The following is an 11,822-nucleotide window of genomic DNA, read 5'->3' as shown; positions in this document are numbered from 1 at the left end:
TCAACAATCTCAGGGACAAAATTTTTCTTGAATACAAAAATACATATTTTGGTTTGAAATTGAAAACTTCTAAATGCAAGAGCTAAAAGCAATGGTCGAATGCTAAACTAACACTAAAGCTCACATAACACGAAATTAATACATATTTTTATAGCTCACATTTCATAGAAATCCCGTCTTCAACCAGTGCATCAACTAATATAAATCCTGTGTTATTACGAACCCTTTAAACAATATCTCAGTTGTGTACTTTCCCATATCATAAACGTACAGCTTCCACCTGCACGTCCGGAATTACTCACGTGGTTCAGAAAGTTATTTCCCGCAGAGTTAAATCTAATGTTATTTTTTTATATATTCAGCAGTTAAATTTAAAGTATTTAATTTTTAGCTGATTCTATAACTTGTAGTACAAAACAAACGGCAGTGTGTTGACATTATACTGAAAGCTTGTTTGTTTGGAATTAAGCACAAAGCTATACAATGAGCTATCTCTGCTCTGCCCACCACGGGTATCGAAACCCGGTTTCTAGCGTTGTAAGTCCGTAGACATACTGCTGTGCCACTGAGGGGCACAACGATAAAAATATACATCGTTTCACTAAGTTAATTGTAATATCACCCGAAGTAAAAAAAAATTTAATAAGGCTTTACGAAGTAAAACTAGATACCCATGAAGCTCGTGACAGGAATTTTATGTGATGTTCTTATTACTTAACGAACCGAGGCCACTGAAAGTGTTGGATATCTGATTACACATATTATTTATAATCCCTCTTCCCTCTTCTTCCCAATCTTTTGCGTTTTAACGTTAATGCTCAACTCTGCGTTTGAAGGATGTTATGTTACGAATTTCGCGAAAAGTTACAAGAGGGCTATCTGCGCTAGCTATTCCTAATTTAGTAGTGAAAGACTAGAGGGAAGGCAGCTAGTCACCACCACCCACCGCCAACTCTTGGGCTACTCTTTTACCAACGAATAGTGTGATTGACCGTCACATTATAACGCCCTCACGGCTGAAGGGGCGAGCCTGTTTGGTGGGATGGGGATTCGAATCCGCGACCCTCAGATTGCGAGACGAGCGTCCTAATCACCTGGCCAGGCGCTTGAAGGAGGTAAAGTTCAATACGGAGCATTGCACTAAGCTGTTCTGATTTCATTCTACCACAGTGGAACAAATATTATCTCTCTAGCACTAAGTCCCAACATCCAAGAGATTACTTTTAACCGCTATGTTAAAGGATTGGAAACATAGTACAAGATTATCCAATATTGTTTGGCTTTAGGTTTTGTGAATGCACCTTTTCTTTGAACAAATGGTGGTTCATATCTTAGTCGTCGTGAGCTATTTGAAAAAAGACGATCATATCTTACATAGAGACACATACATACAGTTATTTAAGGATAACAAATCTTGAGAATATAGTTTGATGAGCTGTTAGTTTCCTGTGCCAAAGTTTTATTTAGTTTTTGTTATCTAATGTGCTGTTCCTATCCAGTGAAGATCGTAAAAGAGGCCAAGAAGACATTAAATGATAAGAAAGTCTTGGTTTGAAGTATTGTTTTATGCTAGTACAATCTCTGTGTTCAGCAACGTACGAACAGAGGACTACATACTATACACCAGTCATTTTCTGGTTCGTCAGTAAAAACTTTTCTTTTTCTTTGAAAAAGCCAAGAGTTTTGCTACCGTCAAGTTATCTTTGTTTTATGTAATTGTTAAACTAACTTTGAAGATTTGACTGATAAGTAATGTATTATGCTTGAATACACCAGAACACATAAATGCAAACTCTTTGTTAATCGCACTATAATCACGAAACGACAACTAATATTTACATTTTCCTGAATTATGATGCCTAATTGCAAACAGAATAACTATTTTTTAATAACAATGTCTTTATTTTCCCAAGCAACATAAAATTATAAGCTTCCTGAGCACACGATGACAAAGATTATTGGTTTTCAGTAAAGTGATATCTAACAGTTTTAATCGTAACTCCATAGAAATTATTACTTTGTAATTATACTGTTAAGTAGTTGAACTTTAAATTATATTTAAACTATATCGTTCTTAAGAAACTCATTTCACAGAGAATGACCTAATTCTCCAGAAATCACAAGTTGGAGTATGTCATTTACGGCAATATTAGGAGAAAGATCAAGTACAGAGATCAAGAGTATCTTGCGGTGGAATATCTGTGTAGAATGACACATCATCCAAACAGTCTACGAATATAATGCTCAAAACTGTCTATGCATATACTGCTATTTCTGTTTAATTCGAAGAGCTACCTCTAAGGTAATTTTTTTTTTCGAATAATTTGAATTACATCGGATTATTTGTTGTAAAAATATGCATAGTTTATCTTAGTAAGACCTTAATTCTTGTTCAGAATAAATTCCCTCGATGCCCTATCTGGATTCGTAATGAAAAATGTTTTTTCCTTGGATCAATATGAGCCCATATGTTTCATTTAATAAGATGTGTTACGTCACAGTTACGATATCGAAAACAAAACCCTTAGCATGACATACAGACAAAAAAGGACCTTTTGGTCTTTCTAGGCTGCTCTTTCACGCCCACTCTTGAGAAAACATCGATTTCTCTCTGAAACTCCTGGCAAGTGCTAGCCTTTACTACTTCCGACTACAACTTATTCCATAAACCAACCACCTTATTAAAAAAAAAACCGTTTTAACTAGAGACTAGCCTGTATTTTCCAAGTCTTAAACATTTGTCCTCTTGTCATATTGCATTCAGGACATATAAAAAAGAAATCTAGAGGCCTTTATATTATCGACCCGCTGGATAATCTTGTAAACTTTAATATTCTTCTTTTCTTAAGAGAAAGTAAGTTAAGAGATCTTAGCCTAACCTAAGATAACTGTTCCATCCAGGAATCATCCTAGTAGTCCTCCTTTGGAGCCTCTCCAATAAATCAATATGCTTTCTCTCATAAGGAGACAAAACTCCATACAGTATTCCAAGGGAGGCTTAACTAATGATTTTATATAAAGGTAATTACCTTTTGTGATTTTTACTCAATATATTTTATAAATACACTCTAAAATTCTATTAGTTTTATTAGTGGCACGGAGCGCTGCTTTCATGGCTTTAATGTCTTATCAACCAAGGTGTTAAAATTACTTTCTTTAGTGGGTCCATTCTATATTAAATGTGTGATCCTTATACGTATATGATCCTAAGCAAAAGGCATTACCTTGAACTTTCTATAATTCGAAGTCATTTGTCAAATATTTGTCCAACTTACCAGTAGACTCATCTTAGCAATACCCAATAGTTTTATGCCATCAGCAAACTTTACTATTTACTAATTATACCTCTATCAACATCATTAGTGCAAATAGGAAAAAAAGCAAACGTTTAAGAAGTGACAGTTCAGTAATACTAACAAATGTCCAGTATCTTAAGAAGACTAATAAAATTAGAAAACAAGTTCTTAAAAGTAATATCCATTTTATTCAAAAATATTGACTGGACTTAGTTCATTTACAAAGTTAATCTGTAAAATGTTGGCACAAAACACTGTACAGATAATATCGTAAATTTAAAATAAATAAAATTCAATTTAAAAAATCACCCCAAATTGCTTTCTTATTGTTTTATTAAATGGTTAAAATTGTAAATGCAGTATATTTGTGATTTATCTCGATTTTTAATAAATTTATATTGATCATCCTGATTGGTAGTGGTTAAGCTAATACATTTTATCAAAAGACTTAAAACCGCCTGACTCGCAATCTGAGGGTCGTGGGTTCGAATGTCTGTTTCACCAACATGCTCGCCCTTTCAGTCGTGGGGGCGTTATAATGTAACGATCAATCCCACTATTTGTTGGTAAAAAGAGTAGCTCACGAGTTGGCGGTGGGTGATGATGACTAGCTGCCTTCCCTCTCGTCGTTCACAGTTAAATCAGGAAAGACTAGCGCAGATAGCCTTCGTGTAGCTTTGCGCAAAATTCAAAACAAACCAAACCTAAAGACTTAAAATATGGGAAACATTAAACTATCTAATTAAAAAATCAAATGAAGGAATATTTAATGGAAATAGAGGTATGACTCTTCATTTTTATTTTTATAGGGAACATGTCTTCTTTACGCACTAATGCAAATATGGCCAATAGAGAAATCTCATATTTCAGGGCTGTTGTCCTCGGAGGCCTTCCTCAGAAGACTTCAAACCGAAATATTTACCAGCATTTCACGTGTTTCGAGCCGAATAACGGGTTTATTACGCGCCCACATATGAAAGCATGGAACATGTTCAATGGCATAATGTTTAACAACAGACTCTTTGATCTACAGCCCGAAGTGTTAACGTCTGTACCACATTCGGTATAATTTACACCAGCTCCAACAATTCTAAATGAATTGCGCAAACCTCTAATTATCCTTAAAGCTATCAACTAAAATACCTTCCTACCATATAGAAGCTCGATTTTCAGTTATAAGGCCTAGTGGAACACTAGACAAGTATAAAGATTTTGAAATATCAAAAGAGTTTTCGAATTATTTACCAATTTATCAATATAATAGTTTAAAATGACATATACAAAAATGACTTAAGTAGTGTTATACAAAACATACATAGCACAGAAATAGTTGATTTGCAATGACACAAGTTAAATTCCGTTAATATTTTGGAGAAGATCCCTCTCCTTTCTAAACGCTTCGCAATAATGTAGTAATGAACATATTTTCCATTGAATAACCAAATACTCCTGGGAAATGTGTTGCCATGGGAAACTTTATTATTAACTTAAGACGGATGAATCTTTAGGAATCGATAAGTCAAAGACTTGTGAACTCGGAACATGCCAGTGTTGATATAAACGACTAGAGGTAGGCGTCGAGGACAGGCAGAGTTTCAATGTAATTAATTACTCCAAAGCTAGTGAGAAAAGTCATGAGAAAATCAACTGAATGAAATAAAGTTGTTACGAGTGTCTAAAATCAATATCACACAAATGAGAATCGATTTTGACTAAAAGTTGAGGAGTTTCAGTATTCAACCTAAATATATATATTCCAGTTCATTGTGGTTTGAATTACTAAACGCTATACAATTTTCACCAATACCACGTCTTATTTCTTACTAAAACACACAGATAAACACGTACGATATGAAAAAACAACAAAACAAAACTGGATTACTAGTAAGCAACGAACCGAGTAACTGATAACAGAAGCTCAAATAATAATCTGTAAACAATAAACTTAATTACAGTTTACAACGACTGTTTGGTTCGCATGTTGTAGTCTGCATAGAGATTCATGGAACTCAAGAGGTAAATCTTTAACATATTTTTCTTTCCATATCTGATTGGTCAACACAATATTTCATATCGTCTCTTTCGATCTTTCTCCCGCGTTTTTTTCTCTTCTTAGCTTTTCGATCATTACTTTTCTTTCTAGTTATCAATATACTAATAATTGATGCTGTTTTATATTTTTGTTGTTGTTAGTTATTAATGTTTAAACAGAGATTGCACTAGTTACTTGTGTCAAAAACACAGTTTCTCTGCAAGGTTAGGCTAAACATGGTAGCACTAAGTCTCATCCCCAAGCTCCATGTTTTTCTTAAATGGTTTATGCGCGAAAACGAACTTCGAGTGGAATGTGATATAAGAATTCGCGAAGTATTACTGCATCGTGCGATTCAAATACGTAGCAATCAATAATCCTGCTGAACTGGGAGAGTGAATATGCAAGGTTGTATTACAAGCTAGCAATGTTTCACAATGAGTTTGCACGCAATGTAATGTATTTGATTGTTTGTTTTACAAAGACTCGTGGTGGCTGTTGGTGGTCTGAAATAGTTTTCCTTTCTTAGATAATAAATGTTACTCGGTTTCTTTATCAAAACTAGTGTTATTTCAAAAAGAAAATATATTAATTTACTTTTGAATAGATGAATATGTTCAATAAGTCAAAAAGGCAGACGTTTAAGAACGTTTTTGTACTCCTTTCTTTTATTCTTTTGTCAAATGAAATGTTTATTATTAACTTTAGCATGTTTATGCAAACATCGCGACTTTTGTTCATTTATTTCAATTTCAATCAGTTACAGATATTTTAATACGTAAAATTGTAAATAAGTATTACACTTAATTCTTAATAATATCATCTCATTATTACAGAAGCAGAATGACGCAAGAAAGTTCCAGGACTAAATTTATTCTGTATAAGCGAATTTTTTATAAGAAAATGAATATATATATATATATATATTTCATAAATGTTAAGTTCTTCAGTGACTGAGCGATAAGTCTGAATGTTTATAACGCTAAAAATCGGATTTCGATACCCGTGTTGGACACATCACAGATAACTCAATGTGTAGTTTCGTGCTTAACAACAAACAAACAAAGATAGTCGTTGAATGATAAGGATTTTCATAACACAAAATGTTGAGCAAAAATTCGCTACAACGACAAAGAAAACGGACAATGTTTCGACCAAATAACCTTTGTTGGGTCTCGGGGAAATTTGTTGGACAAAACTTTGACCATTTTTTTTATCAACAATTTTAACATAAAAAATATATATATATTTCTAACTTTAATACGTTGTAATTGTATTTTTCTGTCAATTGTGTTATTTTGAAAATGCCAAATCCAATTCGCTACAAAAATCTGTAGAAGAAAACACAACACACACAAAATAAAGTAAACGATTCCACAACTTCGGATTTAACAGTTTAGAAATCTTAGTCGTTTTCTTGGTTTTCATAATTTAGAACCGATAGAAGTATCTCAGAGAAAAACTAATATTGGGAACTTGAATTCAGGGTATAATCCTGTTATGTTGTTCTTTTTCTTTCTTCGGTACTCCTTAAAGGCTAAATTAAAATTAAAAACACAATACCTTTCCTAGAACTTTACTACAAGATTAAACCTGAGACTTGTGACATCACTGACGTCATACTCGTAAAGTTTTGTTAAACTACAGTTAAAATTTGGGATATTACCAAAAGAACTGGCAGTCCCTTTCGATCATTGTTATTTATATTATCATAACATAATTTGCTTTTTTCGTCTCCGTTTCCCTCTCTTTCCATGTATACTCTTTCTTGTGCCAGTATTTTAACCACCTGTAATTTTACCATTATGTTTGCCCAATATAATTTAATCAAGAATAAACCAGTTAGATCCACATGAGGCTATTCTCCATGTAAAATTACAACTTTTTGTGTCAGTTTTTTTTTGCTTAGTGTTTATATTTTAACCGAAGTTAATTGCAACGTGATAGGTAAGATAAATGTATTTGTTATATAATGTGATTTTGCTTTTCCTCAATTTTGGGATTAATATACACTGTTTTAATCTGACAATGGAATGGAGAAACGAATCATTTATCAGTAAATTAGAATACACAAAACCATAAGTGTTGAAGCAAAAACTGTAATTTGGCAAGGAGATAATTAAACCATACAGGATTACATCCGCTAGGTATAGCCAAGTAATAAGACTGCTGCATGTACTCAACACTGCAGAAAATAACACAATCTGAACTAATATATGGAGACTTTGATAGCATAATATAAGTGCATGTTCAGTTTGAAAGATCTTTTCACAATAAAGCTGCTGAATTACGATGGTTTGTTTGTTTTAGGATTTCATACAAAGCTATTCATAGTTTTGAGCTGATGCACTGGAGAAAAGGTTGCTAGCCAATTATTGGGTTACTTTTGTCTGATGGAATAGGTGCGTTTGGCCATTACTCTTATAGCTCAAATGCGCGGAGAGCGGTTTTTTTCGGCAACAGTTCGAGAACCATGAATCCTCAGACTCACAGTGAGGATATGTTGACTACTAGGCCACACCTGGACCACTGTGCGGTGGATTACACAATAAATACCGGGATAAATCAGTTTATTGCATGGGACTTACTTTCAAAGCTCACCTGATTTAGTAGAGCTGACGAAAATTTTGACGACTCGAGAAGGAGGGTCGTTCGTCAGATTACCGTGCAGTATTGACTGAACGATGTCATCCTGATCGAGTACCATCCTTGAAATGTTTGAGGAAGTTCTTACTTACGTCATTCTGTAACAAAAATAATACAAAAGATTCGTGTTAGTTAGCTCATATATCAAGAGTTTCTTACCTTTACTAACCAGCTCATATATCAAGAGTTCCTTACTTTTACTAACCAGCTCATATATCAAGAGTTCCTTACCTTTACTAACCAGCTCATATATTAAGAGTTTCTTACCTTTACTAACCGCTCTTGTAAGTCACTGAATGTCACTTTGTAGAGAAAGAGTATGATTTAAAATATCTTTTTTTTTCAACTGAAAAGTAATCAGTATAAATTATTGAACAGTTATTACAGAAATAATATGAGTACAATAAACATTTGTAGACATTTCCGCACTGTTGATGTTACACAGATCTATATGTCTGTTTGTGATTAAGCACAAAGCTACACAATGGGCTATCTGTGCTCTGCCCAGCATGGGTATCGAAACCCGGTTTCTAGCGTTGTAAGTACTCAAACATACCACTGGGGGACCACGGATCTATAAAAGCAAGCTTGATATATAATTAATAATTAAAACAAAAATTCCTTTTAAAAAAACAATTATAAGTATTTGTTTACAGAATAAACTTAAATAATATTAGTGTACATTTAAATCCCAATAATACAAGAATTAATATAAGCATTTATTTATTAAACATTGCAAGGAGAGATGTTTATTGTATTGAAACAAAATAATGTCTTGTCGTATCAGCAATTTATAAAAACAACAACAAAAAACATGTTATTTGGCTGTCTTATCTGACGAAACCAGACCCTTGATTTGAAGAGTAGGTTTATCAAAGCATTACTTTACCAGAATACAAAACAGACTGTAGCGATCGTAGTATTAGTGAAGTGACATTATAAAAAGAGCAGAAATAACCTAATAAACTTAGCTTACAACAAAGCTAGCATAACCTTTACCATAACAAAAACCAAGAAGCTCGATTAATGCAATGCTTAAATAAGCTTGATTACTGTTGTCTTACGTTAAGTACTGAAAGGAAATATAACCTCTAGCCCAAATCAATTCTGGTAAGTCTAAAATTATTTAATACAGAGATTTATAATTCCTATTTACAAGGTTAGTGGTGATATAGGTTTTCCACGGTTCATTTGACGTAAATCTTGACAAAGCATTGATGACTGTCCACTCTTCGTATACTATACTCTCTCGTTTAGGTTTCGCGAGAGCACTAGTCTCGTTATATTGATTTCATAATCTTCATTCATCATCCAGTTTTTAAAGTCGTAATCACCATGGCAACATATTTCCTTGGGGAACTTGTTAGTATGGTGTTCGGTAAATATTCGAAATTGTTGAGATGAAAAGGGTAACCGGGATAAAAAAAAATCTAAATGTGTACATGAGTGTCAAATGACCTATTAATTCACTCGTTAAAGTCTTACAATCTGCAGTTAAAAGTAGATTTTAGTACGCCATTAAATGTGTTTTCGGGGTAAAACCACCCTACTTCAAAGTTATGTGTCTGCTTCAATATCATAGGCTTCATCTCCCGAAATACATTTTTCTTTTATATTAGAACCAGTTTCTTCAGGATACAATTTTACAATACATAAGATATTTTTTCGCATTCATGTCGTGAATTTTTAAAGACTGCAGCTTCGAATAATATGAACTTCTATCATCTCAGCTAAGTTATAACATAAAATGCAACATTACAGCACCTTGAGATTTATTAATTAAACCTACGTCATATAATATTGTTACTATAATATTGCCTTTGTTAATTACAATACACATGATTAGTTTTTATAACTTTACTTAGAATAACTTCGTTATGAAGGTGCTAAAAATTGGATTTAAAGTTCAGAGAATGATTTTTTAAGACAATGTGCATCGTTATTACTATTCCTCTGTATTGGTTTAGATTTTCAGTTTCACGGGCAACTTTTCCATACAACAATGCTATGATCTATTTTGCGTATGACACTTTTATTTAATCTTGCCACTGCATTATCGGTAACGATTACTGAAATTTGCAAAGTTCGTAATATGAAAATGCAAGTCATATCAACCGAAAGAGAGAGAGACTAAAGATCTCCAGATCATAACATGTACCGTGTAAAGTAACCGTATTAGAAGTTTAATTAGGGCTGTGATCACGCATCGTTTTTAATAGGATGAAATAGTTCTTCATTTATTAAACTCGTAATGTTTTACTATGATGATGAAACCACCTTGTGTCGTCTCAATCTCTCGATACTTGAATGATGTGAATTTCTTTTAGTTACTTGAACAAAGCAGAACTTATAAAACAATAAACAAAAATTGTAAATAAATAACATCCACTTTCTAGAAACTGAAAAGTTACGTTTTTACTTCCCAGGTAAATCACATACACGTTTTCTTATCAGGACCATATTGTTGTTAATATTTTAAGTTCTATTAGTTCTTAAAGCATGGCATTTAAAAACCTTCTTTTAATTAGTTATGTTAGCATAAAATTTACAGAAACAGAAAAACGAAGCCTATAATAATAAACCCGATTTATGCATCGAGATTTAGTATATTTTAGGAAACTAAACTGTATGTTTTATATAATGTGTATATTAAGATGTAGGTATAAAGTTTCTAACACTGGTCTTGTGACATTTCTTGGGAATTAACATACAGTGGGATATTTGCTACAGAAGGGTTTGATTCTATTCGTTATAGTGAGGTTTTTAAAATATCAACGCCAACCATATTTCATTATCCCTCTATTTTGCATTTATAAATAAGAAAAATCCAAAAAATATTATTGCTTTGGAATTAACTAGCATGTTGTTGATACTCTGATAGTTGTAACCGTTTTGGACAAAATAAGTTGAAAATGATAGCCTTTTTTTTAAAGAATGTATCACACATTCAATAAAGTAATAAATTCGTTAAATCATTCAAAATATAGTCTTAATAGGTAGTATTGATAAAGCAATACCTTCCTCAAAGGATGAATTTTCCATATAATTTTATGGATAAAACTTGTTCAGTAATAAACGTACATATTATAACGTGATTTTAGAAATTATTTCGAAAAAAGTCATGCAAAAAAGTAAGTAAAATAAATTGAGATATCTCAAGATGCTTAAAAAGTCAAATTCTGCCAGAAAACCTGGATCAATATATCTTAGTTTGTCGATTATCGCGACACACGAAGTAAAAATGATGTTTTCTCAGACGCAACTCTGATTGATTATCAAGATTGTGCAATCGACTGTCGCCAAAGATCTGGGAGAAATAGTATCTCAACTGTGTCTTCCAAAATATTTTATTCTCTATATTCGCATGGACTTGTTCTATAATGACATTTTTTAGATGATTTATATATATGTGTGTGTATATGAGATTCCTCATGTGACATCTTAGTAGAGGACATTTCGATACAAACAAAAACTTTATATTTTTGTGTGTGGATGTTAAGCACATAGTTACACAATGGGTTATCTGGGCTGTGTCCATCACGGGTATCTAAGCTCAGGTTTTAGCCTTAAAAGCCTTTAGACCTGCCACTGAGCCATTGGGGGTATACGTTTGTGTAATATTTTTAACATATATAATACATAATACGAAACTGGCTAAAACTCTTTTTAACGTGGAGCTGTAATGACGCCACACACCACACCAAAAACCCATCGTACTGAGTTACACAACTACAACCCAACCAAGAATATTATTTTAAACACACCACACCAAAAACCCCTCGTACTGAGTTACACAACTACAACCCAACCAAGAATATTATTTTAAACACACCACACCAAAAACCCCT

The 11,822-nt window shown here is 32.9% G+C and overlaps 1 protein-coding gene across 5 annotated transcripts in view; it reads right to left on the bottom strand.

Moving 5' to 3' along the window:
• Window positions 1-11,822, bottom strand: part of LOC106478511 (NACHT domain- and WD repeat-containing protein 1-like) — a 164,530-nt gene that overhangs the window by 96,149 nt on the left and 56,559 nt on the right. For all 5 annotated transcript variants that reach the window (XM_022382126.1, XM_022382129.1, XM_022382130.1 and 2 more), the window contains one exon: window positions 7,930-8,072. In XM_022382126.1, coding sequence (XP_022237834.1) covers window positions 7,930-8,035 — 106 coding nt within the window. In that variant the 5' untranslated portion in view covers window positions 8,036-8,072. The remainder of the gene's footprint in view (window positions 1-7,929; window positions 8,073-11,822) is intronic.

This window comes from Limulus polyphemus, unplaced genomic scaffold (genome assembly GCF_000517525.1).
Source record: "Limulus polyphemus unplaced genomic scaffold, Limulus_polyphemus-2.1.2 Scaffold219, whole genome shotgun sequence".
Lineage (NCBI taxonomy): Eukaryota > Metazoa > Arthropoda > Merostomata > Xiphosura > Limulidae > Limulus > Limulus polyphemus.
This window is presented reverse-complemented; position numbering and strand designations above follow the sequence as displayed.